The 21,291-nt window shown below is 45.0% G+C and overlaps 1 protein-coding gene across 2 annotated transcripts in view; it reads left to right on the plus strand.

Moving 5' to 3' along the window:
- The window catches only part of TSC22D4 (TSC22 domain family member 4), a 352,090-nt gene extending 349,257 nt beyond the window's left edge, over window positions 1-2,833 (plus strand). For both annotated transcript variants that reach the window (XM_069215644.1, XM_069215645.1), the window contains exon 5: window positions 2,464-2,833. In XM_069215644.1, coding sequence (XP_069071745.1) covers window positions 2,464-2,682 — 219 coding nt within the window. In that variant the 3' untranslated portion in view covers window positions 2,683-2,833. The remainder of the gene's footprint in view (window positions 1-2,463) is intronic.
- The last annotated feature ends 18,458 nt before the right edge of the window (window positions 2,834-21,291 follow it).

Consider the following 21,291-nt stretch of genomic DNA (forward strand, 5'->3'; position numbering starts at 1 on the left):
ATCCTGTAAGTTCTGTATAATTGTAGGGACAGCAGTGCTACCCTAAGGCCTGGGCTTGGAAGATTTTTGTAACCAGAGAGACAGCTGCAAATTATAAGGCCTGAGTCTGTAAGATCTTTTGAATCATAGGGTCAGCAGTGCTACCTAGGACCTGTGCTTGTAAGATCTATATAACCAGAGAGATGGCTGCAAGGTATAAGGACTGAGCCTGTAAGATCTGTATAACCGTGGGGACAGCAGTACTACCTAAGAACTGGGCTTGGAAGATCTGTGTAACCAGAGAGATAGCTGCACGGTCTGAGGCCTGAGCATGTGAGATCTGTATAACCGTAGGGGCAGTGGTGCTTCCCACGACTTGTGTTTGTAAGTTCTGTGTAACCAGGGAAATCTGCACTTTCTATGGCTGAGCCTCGTCATCCTGTCTCAGGGCACCGTCACCTTATGTGGTTGGCCTGTAGAAGGCTGGCTCTCAGACAAAGCAGTAGACATATAAGAAGTACAAAGAGACAAGTCTTCAGCTTCTTGCAGAACTCAAGAAGTGAGGGGGAGGCTCTGATGTGTTGAAGGAGGTTGTTCCATGTCTTGGGTGCAATGTAGGAGAATGAGTGACCTTGAGTTTTGCTTTTGTGGATCCGGGGAATTAATGAGCGCAAGGCAGAGGTAGGTGTCTGGTGGGTTAGTGAAAATGTATGTGGCTGCTCAGGTATTCTGATCCTGTGTTGTGTAGGGCTTTGTGTGTGTGAGAAGTTTGATTTGGCTGTACTTGTGAATTGGGAGCCAGTGAAGTTTCCTTAGATGCGTTCTGATGTGGGAGATCAACACCGGTGTTTTAGGTAGTCTGGATTATGTGTCAGAGTTGTTCTGAGATTACAGCATAGAGAGTGTTGCTCTAGACCAGCCTTCTGGTGATGAGTACTTGTGTGATGGTCCGTCTGGAGTTCTGAAGCAACCTTTCTGTCTCCTGCCCAATGCCCTGGTACTCTGCCTTTGGGTATCGATTCACCAAAATGCCAGGGTTAGCCTAAGTTATATCACGCTCAGGAACCACCTGTTTGTTGCTCAGGTGTCAATGAAGGGCGAAGTAAACAAGCTATCAAGATCCCCTTTACTTTCTCTTCATACCACTGTTGCCTTAATGATGTCAGGGACCACAGGTGGTGAGGGAAATTTCATGGGTAGCAGCTTCTATCCCAGTCTATCCCCAGCTGGTGACTGCCCACCTGCCCCCCTAAGGCTGATAGTGTTACCCTCCCAGAAAGCGTTCAGAAGCCCCCACATCTCATCACAGGCACCAGGACCACCCCTCCGCCACTGATTCACTAACTATATGAGCCCCTAGGACCCAACAGCCAGACCTGCATGTTTATTTATGTGCCCATAACTGCAGCACTGCTCCCAGCCTCTCTGGCTTCTCAGTGCTATGTAATCTACTTGCTGCTGAGGTCTCATGTATTGTCTTCAATATTTGCACTGCTATCTAAAGCCAAACTAATTGGAATGTAAAGATAAAAAATATGCATTTCGAATCTGTGAAACTCGAGGGATAGGCTATCAGTCTGGATAGGCATGCACAATATTTAACCATAGGGAAATCTCTGGTGTCTGAGGCCTGAGTCTGTAAGTTCTGTGCAGCTAGAACTAGAAGCATAGCTCTGCTGTCTGGGGGCTGTGCCTTCATAGCTGATACACAAAGAAGGATAACTGCTTAGTGGGATTGCTTTGCTGGTTAATGGCTATATGCTTCTTGAGGAAACAGAGGGCAACACACTAAAGTATAGAAAAAGGTGAGGGGTGAAATGCTTGTTTTATCTCAGCCACTGGGAATCACTCTGGCACGTATCCCAGTCCATCGTAACCAATCCTGGGTTGCTTGTTTCTGGTCCAGGGAGGACCTGGCCTGGCAATTCGGGCTGGATTGTTCCCACTGGGGCAGGGTGAAGACTGATTTGCAAATAGCTGGGTCCAAACTAAGGTGGCATGATGTGCAAAATAATAATGGACTGGGATGCGATCTGAGTAATTACCAGTGATTGAAATTCATTCAAACATGCCACCCTTCACTTTTGTGTTACTTTAGTGTGTGGCCCAAAGTGGCACCGGTATGCCCATATGTGTGTCCTCTGCACATTGTCATTAAAACCTAGCTATATGAGGCTGATGAGCCCTAACTAGGGCAAAACCAGCCCTGGGTTGCTTGTGTTCTGTTTCAAGGAGGACCTGATGTGACAGTTTGGATTGGACTGTTTCCCTTTGGAGCAACATTTGCATATGGCTGGATCCAAACTGAGGTAGCCTGGTGTGTACAATAACGATAGCCTGTGATGTGGCCCGAGTAATTACCAGTGGTTGAGATTAATTCAAGCATTCTATCCATCACCTTTTTGTGTATTTTAAGAGAGTGGGCATGCACGACTTGACATGCTTATACTCTGCCTTACTCTCCTGCTCTCTTGTCTCCTACAGGACCTGGTGAAGACCCACCTGATGTACGCGGTCAGGGAGGAGGTGGACGTGCTGCGCGAGCAGATCAAGGACTTGATGGAGCGGAATGCCTTGCTGGAGCAGGAGAACACAGTGCTCAAGTCTCTGGCCAGCCCCGAGCAGCTGTCTGAGATGCAGGCTAAGATGCAGAGCCTGAGGCTGGCCATGGCTGCACCGCCAGCTAGCAGCACCACAGCATGAGCATTGTGGGCCACCAGCCGCCAAGAAGCCAACATCAGGCCACCTTGCCAGCTGTCCCACCAGCACTACAGTCGCTTGATACCGCCAAGCTTGGTACCCAAGGGACATGCAGGGGGTGCCAGACATACTGAACCGGGGTCCCATGCGCTCTACTAACCCACCACATGTGCCTTTTAAACAGGATGTAGGAGTAGCACCCACCCAGAGGAGGCACAAGGAACCAAGAGGACACAGGAGTAGGTCTCCGCTGCAGTAACCCAGAATGCACTGGCCTGAGCAAGTTGGTGTGGCTATGTGCTAGGGAGCCAATGTCCGAAGCAGGACAGCTAAAGACTGCAGTCCATAGACTGCCATTTTATGATGTTTTTAGCGCCTGGGTAAACCTCGCTGAAGACCATCTGTACTTGTCTGAGGAAATGTCCGCTTCTGACCTAGGTGGAAGTCAGATATAATGTGACCTTCTATAATCTTCTGGAGCATCAGGGCTGCCGGCAAGGCCGCGTATGAGCACCACCTCCCAAGGACAAAGACAGACTGTCTTCTGCCTCAAGTGCAATAATAGAAATCAGGGATATTTAAAAAGTTGGCCTCCAGGTAGGGACCCTAACTCCCTCTTACCACTCCCCCAACCCCAAAGCACGGTTGCGACTCAACGGTCTTGCATCCTAAATGAGGAGTCTCATTGCAGCAGAACAGCGGCTGTGACAAAATGGCTGCCAGCGGCCGCCCCATCTAGCTAATGCATGCGCATGATCATCTGCTGCATGCACAAGCCTGCTAGGCCTAAACCAAGGGATTGAGCAGAGGCTGGGAGAAAGAGCTTCTCGCATGTGCGGCCCTTGATATCAATTTGCGCAAGAGTGAATAACCTTTGCACATTCATGAACAAGACTTTGCAAAAATTAGGACTGGTTTGGCCACAGTTTTTATTTATTATTCATTTTTGGAAAGGAAAGCCATGTGCATGTCTAAAGTACACCTATTGGTGGTTGATATGATCATGAGGAATTGTGAGTCACAATCAGGGCATAGACACTTCCTAAAGAGATAGGTGTCCCCACTGCTGGTACCTGGGTAATGCGTACTGCCACAGATATTAATACCAGTACCAGGGGCATACCCATTGTCATTGGTGTTAACACCAGTACCTGGGATGAGCCCACTGCCACGAACATTATTACCAGTATCTGGGACGTCAGGACACTGTCTGCAGTTAAACTCCATTACAATTCCCACATTGCGAAAAGAACTTGGAATTCAGAAAATCGAGATTGTGAACTAGGATGAGGGATTCTGAGCGGAGGAGTAAAGATGCCAATATTCACAATAGGAACAAAATCTTTCACGTTGAGAGTCGGGCACCTTTGCTCTCAAAGGCTGTCATTGGTCTGTTTATCCCCATGTGCACCATCCAGGGTACAAGGCACCTTGCCGTCTCTGTGAAATCAAAACAAGTAACTGGTTTATTCCAACTATGAGCCTGATTTAGAACTCAGCGCGTGGGGTTTAGCTTTCAGCAGACGGGGGATCCGTCACAGGTGTGAGGGAGTAACCCGTCCGCCGACTTCTAAATCAGGGAACGGACTGACACCTCTGTTTGTTCTGTATTAGAGAAATATGTTCAGTTTAAGAATACTTTATTTTTCTGCATAGTTTATATAAACTTATCAGTGCCCTATTTAACTAAAAATAGTCTTAAAGTAAGTAAATAGATAGATTCCTTTGATTTAAAAGAAATAAACACTGAATAATATAAGTAGTGCAGGGTATTTGTATATGTTTAAAATGCAATCCACAAATAAAAAACTTTGCATTAGTAGCACCTGGCAATAAATACTTTTATTGCCATGTGTATACCTATGTCCATACTTTACCTGCTCTGATGTCAAGGTTTTCAGAGCCCCAGACAAAATTGTATTTTTCAATTCGGGCTCTCGGTGTCCCCTAGCAACAAGATGGTATTTCAGGCTATTTCTTTGAATCTGGTGCCCTCCAGTGGATATTTACGGTGGCACTATAAAGCAGCTCTATGCTTGGGCTTAATGTAAAACCAACCCTGATTCAACCATTTAACTGCCAAAAAGCAATTTATTTGGTGAAATGCAGCATGCAGGCCCACTCTTCCCCACAACCACCTTACTAAGTAAAACAATACCAATATCTTGCTTGCTTATGAACTCCTCTCCCACCTCATGGGGTCAAAAGTAAGTAGACGTTTCACCGCATCCTCCCAGTTTGAGGATGTTATGGTCCAGGACGAACAGTAAATATTATTGGGTCCAGCTACATCCTCCATCATCAAGTAACAACAGCAGCAGCCCAATGCTCTGTGTAGATCCTTTTCCTTTCAAATATTTTATGAAAAGGAAGGTTTCCCAAAAACTTTTTAAAGTATTGAGCTATCGAAGGAAAGCTATATGTTGTTTATGTTTAAAGGGAATTTGTTTATAATAATGGTGAAGTCCCTTTTAACAAGAAGACTATTTGTAAGGCTTTTCTTGCCTTTATTTCTAAGTAACATTACCCTTGTTCCCTTCTGAATGGTCATGTAACACATTTATTTGGTAGGGTGAGACGCTCACTTTCCTGGGGCAGGATCCTTTGCTTTTCTGACCTGTGCTCTGTATTAGTGCTTTGTTTTCCTAGATTGATGAGTTGGCTCATCTGCCTTATGGAGAGTCTTCTGTCTGCCAGCCTGTGAGCCCATTCTACGCTTTTCTGCATTGCCATTGAGCTGGGACCCCTGCACTTGACTAACAAGTCTTCCTGTAGCATGCAGCTGTTTGTAAATGTAGAAACATAGAAAATGGTCATTACTGTCACTCCCTCAGTCACTCATACATTGATAGTGCCAGCTGCTCTGATCAGCTGCTGCTGGGTAATCCGCCACCATGTCCCACAATGTGAACAAGTGTTTAAAGTGGCTCTAAATGTAAACTCTTGCCATGTTTCAGCCTTATGCTCTTCCTCAGGACTGTGGAAGATGCAATACGCAAGCCCTGGGCTCAAGGAGACACAAAGGACACTGTTCTGCAGAGCCAGCTTGCACCAGATCAAGCTGAAAGCAGTCACTCCAACTGCGGCAAGTGGCGCCCTTCTAGGCAAACAGACTAAACCATTAGCTTATGGGCTATGGAAGTCACCACAGCTACATTCATCCACTGAGGAACACTCCTGTAGGACTAAAGTTGAGGTGCCTTCCTCTGGCACCTCCGAAACTATAATACTAGTACTCATCTGCAGGTGGCACTTGTGCAGCGTGCCAAGCGACGCCCTCTCTCCTAACAGCCATATAAGAAGCAAACTTTGCACTAGGGTTTTTGGGGAGGGTGGGACATCCTGTGTGTTGCAATTCAGAACAGCACCCTCTATCGTACCAGCAAGGTACTGTTGCTGTTGTTTATTTAGTTGTTAAATTAAATTATGGTATTATCTCAGTATTTAAGCTTGAGCTTTCCACATAATCTTTCTTCTCCTGTAAGCAGCCTAACAAACCTGCTGCTAAACCCAGCCTCATTCCAGACAGATCAGGGTGAATGCCAAGCAAACTATGACAGACTAGGCACACTTACTTTAAGGAACGCGTGGTGTGTACTGAAAGCCTTTTCGAAATATCACAGGCCATGCAGTGCCAGAGCTTGTGGGTAAAGGTTCTGAAAGGCCTCCAGAGGATTACTTAAGTAAAAGCTGTAAGGAAAAGTCCTTTCGGGCAAAGAGCAGTTTTAACTTAGAATATTTGTGGGCTGTGAAAGAATCTGAGGGTTGACAAGACAATCTGAGTGGTCAGTGGTGTCTGTGGCATTAACAGCAATGCATGTGGGGAAGGTGTTACCATCTATGCCACTGTACCTAGGTGGTGTCATTCTGAGGTGCTTCACTGAAGCGTTTCTGCCTCCAAGCACTCTCAAATGCTACTTTTTCCTCCAGTTTCAGGTGGCTTACTTCCATGTTCGAAGGTACAACTTGACGTCCTGCCGGAATACATGTAAGCAGGAGAGTACATTTGGGTCTTGCCTATAGACCACGTTTAGCTGTCAGTTGTCATAAGACCTCTCGTGGACCACACCAAAAACATACAGTGCTCTTTGCACCCACCCATTGCTTACCACTGGCTGGCGTCCTTGTCACTCTCATTGGCTTTTTGTTCAATGGCTTTCCTTCCTATTCTTGGTTTGTCCCTCTTGGGGGCACGGCATCTTTACCATCCTTTTGATTGGATGGCTTGCATTCTTCCACTGCTTACATTCAGAGATTTACTTTTGTTACCCATTTCAGCTCTTCATGCAAGTGCATGTGTTTTTGTTGCCGTCTCCCACTTACAGTGCTTCTCTCCTCCAATCCGCGTGCCACCACGCTTTCTGTATTGCTCCCACCCACAGCTCATCCGTTGCTTCTCCCACTCCTGTCTGTCTTTTATTTTCGAAAAACACTTTTCGTTTCTCTCCAGCATCATTTCTCCCCCTTTATGACTGCACCTCTACCAACTCCACTAATTCCCCTCCCTGCCCCTCCCTCTGAGTTGTTGCCACTGCTTTCCCAACCTCCCCACCCCCACACCACGTGTTACATATATATATATATATATATATATATATATATTTTTTTTTTTTTTTTTATTTTTTTTTTATATTATTATTTTTTAGTAGGTCCCAGGAGCTGCAGTCTGCTACCTCCTGTTCAAAAGCCACTTCTGGTCACGATTGCCTATTTCTTTTCTCTTTTTTAACCTACCGCTCCAAGATTGGCATCCACCATCTTCCCATGGTAATTTTAAAATGACACATGCTCTTCATGTCGCCTTTTTCTTTTTTCTCCGATACTGCATAGTAACTGCTAAATAAACAGTAGGGCCCTGATTTAGATATTGGCGGACGGGTTACTCCGTCACAATGGTGACTGATAGCCCGTCCTCCGAAATATAAATGCCATTATGTCCTATGGGATTTAGATTTTGGCAGACAAGATATCTGTCACCCTTCTGATGGAGTAACTCCTCAGCTGAAAACTAAATCAGACCCTACCTCTGCAATAGCCGCCTAACGGTGAGAACTATCGTTTTTGCCAATGCTTGTTTTTAAGTGCCAGGCACCACGCGCTGCTTGCGCCCATGAGAGTAGGTTTGATATTGCCTCCGTGCACAGCATCAGTGCCCTCCACCTTCGCGAACTTTGTGCGGGCGCATGCGCAGTCTGAGATTCATTTTAGATGTACCTAAATGTGCGGAGGGTAACACACCGCAGAAAAGGTGAGGTGGTTGTGTCTTTTTAACCCGGAAGGGCATAAAGGGCATGGGCTATTTCTTTTCGCCCTGAACGCCTGTGTCTCCTGTTCCGCCCAGATTAAGGAACTTTTTTTCAAAATGTGCTAGTCATGTATTTTACACCAAGAATACTCTGGAATGTCAGAGCTGGTGAGAAATGGTGCTCAACACCTCCGATGAAGGTCATGTTATATGATGTTGGGACACATTTTGTTTTCTGGGGCCCATCCAGCCCTTGCGTCTCAAGGCACTCTGGGAAAGCACTTTTAAGAAGTAGAAATTACTTGCATCCGCGTATGTTTTTTTTTTTTAGAAAAATGAAAAACTTGGCTGTTTTTCGAGGTCAGGGTAGGGGAGTGAATAAAAGGAAAAGTGAATGTGTACTGTTAAGTAAGATGAGTTATTTAGGTGAGGTCTGTTAGGCAGGTGCATGCACGCACACTCCCCTTGATCCTGCAATGATAGTGCCTCGACTCCGTGACGTCAACCCCTCCCCCGTTGAGGGAGAACATTTTACTCATCCAAGCACTCCCGACCAGCAGACATGATATGTCTCTCACCTCCCACCCAAGCCATGGCTTGACTAACTTTAAGGTTTGCAACGCGCCCACAGGGCCAGCTTTGTAGGGAGAGGTGTGTCTCGTACAGCTCCCAGAAGTTTCGGCCCGAGGAACTCGACGCCACGCAGCACCCCGACCACCTCTTCGAATATGCAAGAAATGTAAATCAATGGACTAATATCGAACGGCATAAAAGGACTTTTAATGAATGAATGTCTGTGAAACGCAATGTAAAATGTATTACTGATCTCTGTAAAGATTTCACCTTCAGAACTCCTTGTATAGTTCACGCGGTGGAACGCCTCATCTTTTGTGCTGCCCGGGAGTGCATGTGTGATGTGCGCTGAACAGTTCACGTACCTGCACGTGTGGACTGTGTAAGTGTCTGCGTGATGTGCTGTATGGGGCGCATACTTGTGTGTGTGGACTATGTCAGTGTGTGTCTGATATGAGCTGTGTGGGTGCACATTCTTTTCTCTGTGATGTACTTTGTAAGTTTCTGCGTGATGTGGGCTGTATGGGGCCAACTACCTGTCTGCGTGATGTGTAAGTCAACATATGGGTGAGATGTGGACTGTGTAACTGCATGTACATGTCTGCACGATATGGACTGTGTGGGTACATATACCTGTCTCTGCTGTGGGCTGTGTTGTGCATGTACCTATCTGTGTTAGATTGTGTTGTGTACCTGTGCGTGATGTGGGCTGTGTGGGTACCTAAACCGTGCCTTTCTCACTTTGTGTGGACCACGGCTTTTTGCCATGGTGTGTCAGAGGCAGCACATTTGTGCAAAGAGGCGGCTTACTTCTGTCCCTTCCACAACAAGCAGTGGCCACAACAGCTTCTCAGTTTAAGACAGGGGTCTTTCTCCCAGCCAGTCAGACTTCTTCACTACAGCCTTCTGTGCGTAATGTGTGCTGGTGGTTCCAGGCGGTGGGCACCAGCACTCATCTGGGTACTTGTTTTTCACCTTCAGACTTTGACCTAAAGCAAGAGAGATAGGCAGAACAGGGAGAAAGAAAGAGGAACAAAACATAGAAACAGTGACCAAGGGACAAAGCCGAAGGAGGAGAACGATGGGAAAAGGGTGACAAAAGGAAAAAACAGAAGGGAAAACACAATAAGCCTCAAATTTGAGATATTATCCATGAGTCAGTAAGTCTCAAACATCGCCCTGGGCCAACGAGTCTCAATTTCCATTCGTGTCAGTCAGTGGCAAACACCAAACACAAGTCAATGCATTTCATATTCAGACACTACTCAAGAGTCATGCTCATACACCGCCCTCAAGTCTACAAGTCTCAAACACCACATGAAACAATAAGTCTTAAACACCACCCAGGAGCCAATAAGTTTCAAATCTCAAACGCCACTTACAAATCTTTAAGTCTCATTTCAAACCTGACCCACAAGTCAGTAAGTCATAGGCACCACTCATGAGTCAGTAAGTTTTAAATATCGCCAAGAGTCGATACATCTCAAAATCCACCCATGAGCCAGTAAATCACAAACACTACCTGAAATTCAGTAAGTCTCAGGCCCACCCATGAGCCAGTAAGATGTAAACATCACCTAAGAATCGATACATCTCAAGCACCACCAATGAGTCAGTAAGTCACAAACACCACCTGTAATTCAATGTCTCAGCCATCACCCATGAGTTAGTAAGTCGTAAACATTGCCTAAGAGTCGATCCATTACAAACACCACCCATGAGTCAGTAAGTCACAAACACCACCTGTAATTCAATAACTCTCAGGCACCACCCATGAGTCAGTAAGTCGTAAACATCACCTAAGAGTCAATACATTACAAACACCACCAGTTGAACTCCTGCATGAAATCCCTTATTGACAAATGTGCACCACTGAAGTTCAAATTATCCAGACTAAAACCCTCTAGGTACTTGTTTTCTAAAGAGGTTTATGAAGAACGAAACCTTATCAGACAATAAGAAAAAGGATGGAGAAAAGCACCATCCTTCCTGCGTATGACTAAGCTTTGCACAGCGAGAAAACAATACAAAGACCAAATCCTCACAGCAAAATCCTCCCATATTAGAGCCCTCGTGAATTCCACAAAGAATAGACCAAAGCACCTGTTCGAGGTTATTGCCCAGTCTACTAATGCCGCTATTACTTTGACTCCCAAACCATCTGTGTCCCGTTGCAATGACTTCGTGGATTTCTTTGATAAAGTTAGAGACATCCATATTTCTCATCCCAACAACAACTCCCTTGAAATGGTTGATTCTCTACTGTGCAAATCAATGCAACCTTGGTCATCTTTCTCTCCAATCTTCGACCAGGACCTACTGCGAACTGTCTCCAAAGTAAAACCCTCTAATTATCATCAGGGTGCTATTCCAGGATCTATCAGAAATCTCTTGCCACACACCTACTTCCCATATGGACCACCTTGGTCAATTCCTCTCTTAATCATTCCGCTCTTAAAAAAACAAACTCTTGATCCAGAGAACTTGAACAACTACTGCCCAGTATCCACACTCCCATTTTAAGGCAAAGTCCTCAGACATCCAAACAAACAACCTCCTAGGCACTCTCCAAACAGGTTTCCACTATGGTCACAGTACATAAGTACATAAGTACATAAGTTGCGATCCTCCAAATAGTTGATGATTCCCTTAGAATCATCGACTCAGGCAACTCCTGCCTCCTGGTCCTCCTCGATTTATCCGCCACATTCGACACGGTCAGCCATCATGAGCTCCTTCATATTCTTGAACTATGCATGGGATGTGGAGGAACAGTTCTCAACTGGTTTTCCTCTTACTTATCCAACCGTTCCCAAATTGTGAAAATGGCCAACTCATTCAGGAGAACAGTCAGCATTCACCAAGGTGCCCCCCAAGGTTTGATCCTCTCCCCAACCCTCTTCTACCTTTACCTAGAACCACTATGTGTGATTCTCAGAAACTCCGGGATTATCTTCCACCTGTACACCATTGATACCCACATATACTTGAAAATCTCATCTCCGGAGGACGTTGCCCTGCTTTGAAATACACTCTCAATGATTCAAAACTGAATGTCTAACCATCATTAAAACTCAACCTTACTAAAAGAGAACTTCTTTTGATCTCACCTCTGACAGCTAAAACGCATGTACCTCCCATGGGTCAGTAAGTCGGAAACATCACCTAACAGTCGATACTTCTAAAAAATCAGCCACGAGTCAGTAAGTCACAAACACCAAGCTTAAAGCCATAAGTCACAGACACCACCCATGAGTCAGTAAGTTTCAAACACCACCCATGAGTAAGTAAGTAAAAACACCACATGAAACATTAAACCCTAAACACCCCTCATGAGCCAATACTTTTCAAATTTCAAACTCCACCTACGAGTCTTTAAGCCTAAATTTTCAAAAGTGACACACAAATCATAAGTCTTAAGCACCACTCATGAGTCAGTAAGGCTTAAAGATCACCCAAGAGACGATGCGTCTCAGACACCACCCATGAGTGAGTAAGTCACAAACAGCACCCTTAAGTCAATAAGTCTCAGGCACCAGTGATCAATCAGTAAGTTTTAAACATGGCCCAAGAGGCCATACATCTGAAATACCACCCATGAGTCAGTAAGTCACAAACACCACCTGTAAGACAGTAAGTCTCAGGCACCACCCATGGGTTAATAAGTCTTGAACACCACACATCAGTAATTATGTACGTTCACAAATAAAGAAAGGTGGCCTCAGGTGAGTCAACAGTCCAGAATAAAACCAAGCAGGGAGCAACCAAAAGGAAACCCAAAATGTGACTTAAAATGAGGTTAAAGTCAACAGTGCACCCAGAGGGTATCCTAAGGAAGCTGCACACACAGGGAGGATCTGTACATGGAGCAGGGTAAAACAATAGATTGAGCAGGCAATCCAGATTTGCCAAGACAATCCAGGTTTTCACCATCTGTCCCAGCAAATTAGCACATTTCCTGGTTTTCAAAGAGGGTCAACTGAGCATAGGGGACGCAAATGATTATGTTTTCCAGTGCAAAATTAGTTAGCATCCCCAGTTGAAAGCAGTTTAGTCAATCAGATGATACTGCATTTACTTACCCTTGCTCCTTATAGTGTTTTCTGTGCTGTACTACCTGAGTACCGGATAAATATCAATCCCTGAAGAGATAAACAGTTTTCCTAAATATAGTTGACAAAGTGTACTTTGGAATTACTTATTTTCTCCAAAATTTGTTTATATATTTAATGTGGCTAAAGCATCCTCCTGCCATATTCTTTACTTAATCCTAGATTTAAAGGTTCCAACCTCGTCAGCTGCTAGCCCCAGACACAGGACTTCATTTCTCATAAAGGGGTATTATTGGACATTGGTTAGAGCTAATAGTCCTTTTTCCAATACAATGGTATGGACCTTTAATGAGAGCTCCGACGCACAAGTTGCCCTGTTGAAGGTACCTTTTTAAGCCCAGGATGCCGAAACAGTGTGTTTTCTTTCCTTCTGCAGTTACCTGAAGGCAAGGATGGCTGGTATACCAATGGAAAAGGTGGAGAGGGAATCGGTGTTGTCACAACACGGGTGCCCATGTTTAGAGGGTATGTTGCAATGAGCCGTATAAGTGCTGAAAAAGCGCAACATGGAAATAAGCCATTTAAATGTCTTTTTTTCTCGCTGTAAGAGGGGGGTGCACTTAAATGAGAGCGGGCTTCGAACTAGGGGATACTTGAAATTGATGAAGCAAACTGGTAAAAAGCAGGTGGGTGGAAATCCCTTGTGGTGCTGTAGAGCAAAGAAGGAGCACAGGATTGAGGGGTGTCCCCACTTGTCCTACCTGCCCACTGGTGAGCCTGGAACTACAGTTTGAGTTTTGGTGAGCTCAAGAGTGCAGAACTGAAAAAAACTAAAAGGTTATTATTACTTGTGATGCAAGTGGACTATAGGCGCCAAGGCTTGTGATAAGCATATTGTGGCCTGGGGGTGGAAAATAATGAAGGAAGTGTGACTGTAAGTTCGTGATTTCTGTCCCTTTCTTATAACAGGAGAGTACCTGGAAGGGGTAAACGCATAAGGCTTCGACCCCGACAACAGTGGTGTTGGCTTAAATAAACAGAAAGGCAGCCTCCAGGTTTGGGAACCCCTTGCTAATGCAAGAAAGCATCATGTTCAAACTATCATATGTGGTACTACCAAGTACACTTAGTAGTTGTCACTGTAAAGGTAGTTGAGAGCAGGAGGGAGAGGTTCACTGGAAGATGGGGTGAGGGCGGGTTAGAAGCTATTTCGCAGTAGAGGATCCGTTACCCACCAGAGTGGTTGCTTTGCTCCCTGGAATGTGGGTCCCTACAGCTGGTATGGTGCAGGAGTTAAAGTGGAGTGGAATATCCTGACACCCAGCAAGAGTCTGTAGCCATCAAAACAAGTACACCTGCAAGGAGAGAGGGAAAGAGACTCATACCAAGCAGGGTGCACCTGCACTTTAGAGAACCTGGAGAAAGAAGACCCTGGTAAACACAGGGAGTGCACTGGTAATAGGGCTGGTTGACCCTTCTTGACCATTTACTGTAGTTTGTAACATCCAGTCCAGCTGAGATAGATTCAGGTGCTGCAAGAGGGAAAGGGTTGATGCAATGAACTGATGTCCACCTGCTGGTAAGTTTATGGGATTATGTCACTCAGCCTGGGATACAAGGTTCGGGCTCCATCAATTAAGGTTATCAACACCTTAGGGGTTGTTTTCTGCATGAGCTTTAGTGGTTTTGCTAATTTGGTGATGAAGCCGGCGGAACCGTAGAATTGAGGGGGCACTCAATAAAGGGGACCCATAAGGGGGATAGTACTACATGGAAGTGGTTGTAGGCCCACAGGGTGTGTGCTATGAATAACCCATAAAAGATTTGCTGCAGCAGATACTTGCAGGATAGGGAAGGGACTACAGGGTGCAGCACAGTGCATCAGTTATTTGGAGGTGTGTAACTGGTTTCAAAATACTACTTAGTTGTGGGTATGCAATCTCCTGTAGAGCAGAACAAGATTAAAGGAGTGTGTTGGGATGGGGATTTCCCCCACATGGGATACTGGTGCGTACCTAGGCCCTGAGCGACTGACTGCGTGTGTTTCTAGTATCCTCACTTTTATTTTCAGGCCTGCATCATGCTAACCTAGTGTTTACACAGAGGTCTGGGCCTATTCTTGGCTATCTGAGATCCAGCACCTACCCTGTGACCCCAAAGGGTACACAAAGCACACAAGTGAACACAAGTCTATCGTCCCTGTCCTGGGTGTAGTTTATAAAGTAGTAGGGCAGCATATTGTGTTTTCTGATTGATACTGTGAACAGACCTTTTTATCTGAGTCAGTGAGAGTGTGGTGTACTGACCCTCTCGTAGAAGGTTCGGCTGTTATGTGAATGCCCCCAATCTTACACTGACAACCTGTGTAAATGTCGAGTGTGTGTGCGTGTAGCACATGTGTAGTAGTAGGACACTGAGTGTGTAACTCTGAGCATTGAATCCACTAAGATCTATTCTGGGTATCCCTGGTTTAGCACAGCACAAGATAAAGGTCGAAGAGAGCTCCGCAGACAGGGGAGGTGTGCTGCCTTCATTCCTGAAGCTGGAGGCTGGAGATCCAGACACTGAAATGAGAGAGTAGAAATTCCATGAAGACTCTTAGCAAAAGGCTGCAGATTAGTTCTTCCTGAGCACTGACATTTGGTAGATGGAAGGGGTGAAGGGTGAGACTACAGCTTTTACTGTTGAAGGTGAGGAAGCTTCTGGGTCAGGCCTGCCCCTTTTGTCTATCTATTATTATTGTTTCAGAGAGGCTGATGGCAGCTAGGCACAGAACCCTCACACTTCGTTATGCCCGCGTTGTGGGTACACCAGCTTGGACAGACCACAAGTGCAACCTAGAGCACAGAAGCCTGCCTGCTGAGAGAGCAATGTAGTCTTGCTGGTCTTTCAGGAGAGACTGTCCAAAAGGAAGCCCATCAAGTTACTCATCAGAGGAGCACCCAGAGGAAGCAGACTGCCTGAGAGCAAAGCCAGGAGTGACTTGTGCTACAGAGGGTGTCCTGGGTTCTCCATTGTTCCTGGTGAGAACCACAAAAGTCTGTGTGCTTCCTTTGATCCGTCCAGTCGGTGCTGTAAGTGCCTCAGTGTACTGATCAGTCTGGTAGGAGCTGCAACTGCATCGGGCTACCAGGAGTGTAGTGCCCATAAGAGGGTCATCACCAGAACAAGCACTTTGTATGTTGGATTGAACTGTGCAGTATTGAGTGCCGCTGCAAAATTTGAAAATACTTTCTTTTCTAAAACATAAGAGTTCAGCTGGACACTAAAGTAAGTGTAGCGAGAAGGGTCTTTGTGAATTGGGGTTGTAAAGTCTACTGGATTTCTGATTGACGTGGTACAATGAATCAAGGTGTGATAACTACAATTGTGTCTTGTTAACTTGTCTCTCCTTCTGAACCTGCTCCAAACTGGTCATCCCCAGGTGGAATAGAGAGTAGGTTAATGGTCCGCTGCCTTCTACTGCAAGTAATTCCACTCAAGGGTGCAGTATGTATGTGCCACTAGAAGAGGACAGTTAGGGGAGGGGTGCGATTGCAGAATAATGGAAGGTCAATAAAGCTTTCGAGGTATTGGGGCAATGGAAAATTAGAGGCTATCCATCAATTGTGACTCCATGTGAACTAATAATTGAGGTACTATGGAGTGGCATTGGGATCAGCAGTAGGCACTTGGAATTCAGGTCCAACATCAGTTTTTTGGGGACCAACATCAGAGGCCCACCTTTTGCAGGTGATAAACACATTTGTGGGGGCTCAGGCTGTGCCCAGAATATTGTGTAAAAAAATATCGAGGGCCAATTTATCGAGAAAAGAAAGTGCAAGTAGGTAAGTAGGTTACCTATAGAAACTTGCCTTCACACATTTTTTTGTCCTCTATATTCTTGACACTGTATTTTGTCCACACAATATTTTTTCTCCAATATTTTGTGCAAACTTCTCAGGCCGAGGAAAGCTCTAGAGACAAGTATGAGGTCTTGCGATCAGGGTTTAGTAGGATTGAGGCACAGCAGAAATTTGGGACTTTGATGGCAGCAACAGCCACCAGCACGGAATGGGAGTACTCCCAATGCAACCTTGGGTGATTTAGAGCAATTTATGATGAATACTTATAACCGCACATTCCTCACCTTCTGAATATTCCCTAGACATCGGACTGGATCTGGAAACTTTTCAGTAGTAGCTCCTCGCACTGGTGGATTGCATAGTGTGGCTCCGCGCCAATGTCGTTTTACTCAGTTCCTTTCTTTTGGTACGTTCAGACACAGATCCAAAGTTTCCCCCTGTTCTTTTGGCCACATTTGTCCTTACAAATTATCCCTTTTAAAGGGAAACATCAAGCTCTAAAATGACAGGCTTCAAACAGTGCAGGGACTGTTGCAAGCAAATGTCTGTGACAGACCCGTACAAAGTCTGTTTGCGGTGTCTGTGGTCAGACCATGACTCCATTGCCTATGGTAATTGCAGCTATATAAACCCAAAAGCAATTTTGGAACACAAAGCCAACTTACATCACCAAGCACAAGAAGACTCCGTGCCATGAAGTCAAAAGGAAGGGCTTGTTTCCACTCCTGAAGTTCTTTCTGTGGCAGCTCCTCGTCACAGTGAAGTCTTTGGGTAAGTTGGAAAAGAAACATATTAAAAGTCTAAGCAGGAATGGTTCCTTCCCACCACTTACAAACGTCAGAGAGGGGACATCAATGTGTCTTTCAGTCTTACCCCGATCTCCTTTGGCGCTGACTCTTTTTTTTTTCCCGATGCACCCTGACTTTCCAGGTCTGCTGGCAATGTTGCAGCAGGTCAAAGCCTTAAGGGAGGCTATTTACTGGCTCCCTCTGGCACGCCTTTGGGACCTGAGGAACAGAAGGGGGTTCCAGACATACTTCCCCCAGTGGTCGAGCGTCATCTATGCCCCTAGGAACCACATCAGGTCCAACAATGACTTTGGTGCCCCCTTTGGCTTCAGCCCCAGTAACTGGGACATTCCCACTCACACCGATGCAGATGCTGGCATCATCAACACCAGCGAAGGATGTGCAGCCTATAGTAATATCTGACTCCGAATTGAGAGCGCCACGACTCCGACCAACATGGAGCCTGTTGTACAACCTCTTGTTAATCTTTCTGACTTTAATACTTTGCCCATACCACATTCTACAGCCCAGATGTTATATGAGATATTTGGCACAGGTGCTGACAAAAACAACTATGAGGAGGGCGGTGATTACGTTCCCAAGTATTATGACTGGTAGGAGGAGTTACAGGATGCCCGTGGACTTGACACTTTGCCTGATACTGGCCTAGTGTCATCCCCAGTTCCTGCTGTGGAGGAGAATGCTTCTTTGGTGTTGTGATTAAAAGGGCAACTGAAGTACTAGATTTACAACTCCCAACCACGGAAGTTAAAGCTAATGTACTAACTGAAGTTTTGCAGTTTGTCCGGGCACCCAATGAGCCGCTATTACTCTTCAACAAGGCACTTACGGGCATCCTTTTAAGCATTTGGGACAAGCCCTTTTGCGACCACCCATCATTACATTGCTAGAGGAATGTATTTCTGACAGATTAGTTAAACTTGCGTTTATTTTACATTTAAGGTGTGCGCATTATATTTTCTGTGCAGTGTAGTTTAAAGGCCAACAAAATAGTTACTGAATATTTTGTTCCTTCTAGCCGGCTCTCACTGACCCTGCCCAATTGTAAGCAGAATCACTGTCCCCGTATTCATTTTTATGCACTTCAACCGCTAGATACAGTGAATCAAGTGCTGGAAGTATAATGGGGTGTGGTGAGGTATGGTGTATAATGGGGTGTGGTGAGGTAAGGTGTATAATGGGGTGTGGTGAGGTATGGTGCAGGAGATGTACCGTTGCACAGAGTGGTGCAGTGTTGTGGTTGCAGTGCCATGAAGTGCTGGGTGTCCTTGTGCATTACGATAGAATGTGCTGTAAGTCAAGTTAGGATGTCACGTGTCACGTCACTGTAATCTTGTATGGTGTGGTGTAACGTGATGCACAAATTGTTGTGATATGTTATGTGTTGCTAGAAGTACAAATGTTTGATATGGCATGAGGCAGAAGTTGATTTGATGGAGTGATAGGTCCCTTGAGAGTCTGGGGCTTTCCTTGTAGAATCCCTGACCACTTTCTATTTGAGTAAAGAAAGTGCTCTAGAAGTTCCATAAGCTACTTAAAATCTAGCAGCATGCCTTTTACACTGTATGCTTCTATTTCAATACTCTAGTAAGAGGAATCTTTAGTGGCAAGATACTCTACTAATCAGGGTTAATGTGCTGTAAAAGAAATTCAAAATAAATTATTGTTGAGATGAAGTATGGTTTGTTGTCTACTGTGGTATGGTAACTTCTGTTGTGGCATTATGTTATGAGTTGTTTTTGAGGTGGTATGTGAAGCAAGTACACCCAACTGCCACCAGTAAGTTAAAAGCAGATTTATTGGTACAAAGACCCAAGGAGCAGCCAAGCAATGCTTTCAGTCTCCACCCAGGCGACAACTGAATTTTTAGCCACAAAAGTAAACAGAGGTAGAATGCAGAGGAAGCTCGAGGATCGAACAGGCACATGAAGGAAAGGTAAGTTCACAAGAAAACAACAACTCTTAAGTAGGTCTAAATAAACTGTGGAGTACAAAAATATTAGTGAATAAAATACCAATATATGAAATAAAGAAACTTCACAAATTACTATACCTCTCCTTAGAGCAAAGGAAAGAAGAAAATTAATTAAAGATATTGGCCCTCATTCTGACCCTGGCGGTTTGAAACCGCCAGGGCAGAGGGCCGCGGAAGCACCGCCAACAGGCTGGCGGTGCTTCATGGGCAATTCTGACCGCAGCGGTAAAGCCGCGGTCAGAAAAGGGCAACCAGCGGTTTCCCACCGGTTTACCCCTGGCCCAGGGAATCCTCCGCCGCCATGGGGATTCCGACCCCCTTCCCGCCAGCCTGTTCCTGGCGGTTTACACCGCCAGGAACAGGCTGGCGGGAACGGGTGTCGTGGGGCCCCTGGGGGCCCCTGCACTGCCCATGCCACTGGCATGGGCAGTGCAGGGGCCCCCTAACAGGGCCCCATAATGATTTTCAGTGTCTGCTTTGCAGACACTGAAAATCGCGACGGGTGCAACTGCACCCGTCGCACCCCTGCAAATCCGCCGGCTCCATTCGGAGCCGGCTTCCTCTTTGCAGGGGCTTTCCCGCTGGGCCGGCGGGCGATCTTCTTGAGATCGCCCGCCGGCTCAGCGGGAAAGTTAGAATCACCGCCGCGGTCATCTGACCGCAGTGCAGTGTTTGGGCGGTTTCCGCCCGGCGGGCGGCGCCCGCCGCCCCCCGGGGGTCGGAATGACCCCCAAAAAATCCATTGGACAGCTGTTTCTTCCTAACAGGCCGTAGATACCTAAATAAACAGTTTAGTACAAAAGATATTAGTGAATAACATAATATATCAAATATGCAAAAATTACAATAAAAGAAAGAGAATATGAGCTATGGATTTTATGATTCGAATAAATCATAGTCAATTGATTAAACAGGTCATTAAAACTAATAACATACTGTTTCCACTATCACAAAAGCTAGTCTACCTTTTTCCTTTTTTAACTGTTCTGCGAAGCCCATGTCATAACCAGTATTGAGTTTATCAGATGTTTTACCTTTGATAACCATTTCGAAAAAATTTAGAAAATTTAATTTCACCTTTTTTGACATTAACATGTAATTTGATTTTGACTAAGTCTCCTACAAAGATTTTTCAATATTCCCCAACTTCAGAGTAGGTTGTTCTACTGGCATGTTTAACGATGGCATTATGTTTTACTCTATTTTACTTGATTTTCAAATCAGCTAAGATGGCTCTGATCCATGGCAGGTTTAAATAGGTCCATGGAATGTCACTCTTAAGTAATGGTAAAGGAATGGGAGAAGTATGGTAAAGACATATTTTCTCTGACAGAAATGTTTTTGACATCTATTTTGTTTGTAATAGCAGCATGTGCAGTTTCAACTAAAATTATTTTAAATCTCTCAAGAAGACCGTTCATGTCGAGAAAGAAGACCGTTCATGTCAAGAGCATCTAATGATGTTTGCTGTGCAAAATCCATTTTTACTTTAAAAATCCTGCAATTAAATTGATGTAAATTGAATCCCACTGTCAGTACTAATACTGATAGGAACAGCTTCTTTCCAAAACACACTTTCAGAACACAGTAACAGACCCGGTAGAAGGATGGGGAAACCATTTAACATCAAACCACTTAAAGAATTAATCTTGAAGGACTGACATGTATATCTTGCTGAAAGAGCAAGTCATTTAGGGACACAACATATGTAATGCTATTTTTTCCATGGTGTTTCAGGAAACTCTGTTTGAATACTGTCAATTTTTAAGGTAGTGATCAACTTGCCAGAATTGCACAAGGTGCAACCTTTAACAAAATGAATTATTTGAAAATACATATAAGGCCACCATAAGTGTTCCCTGATTCGTTTTGTAGTTTGTTCCACAAAAATGACCAGGTGTGCTAACTTAATAATGCTAAATCTAATGACTTGAGGAGGATCAACACACCCTTTTTTTAACACCAAACTTCATTAATGGAAATACTGAGTTTTAACCTTGTAAATCAGAAGGAGAATAATTTTTCATGGGCCCATCCTTTAACCACAAACTGAATAACCCTGCCCAAAGACATATCCTTGTGCATATCCTGCATCCAATTTTCTTTGTTGAAA

This window comes from Pleurodeles waltl, chromosome 12 (genome assembly GCF_031143425.1).
Source record: "Pleurodeles waltl isolate 20211129_DDA chromosome 12, aPleWal1.hap1.20221129, whole genome shotgun sequence".
Taxonomy (NCBI): domain Eukaryota; kingdom Metazoa; phylum Chordata; class Amphibia; order Caudata; family Salamandridae; genus Pleurodeles; species Pleurodeles waltl.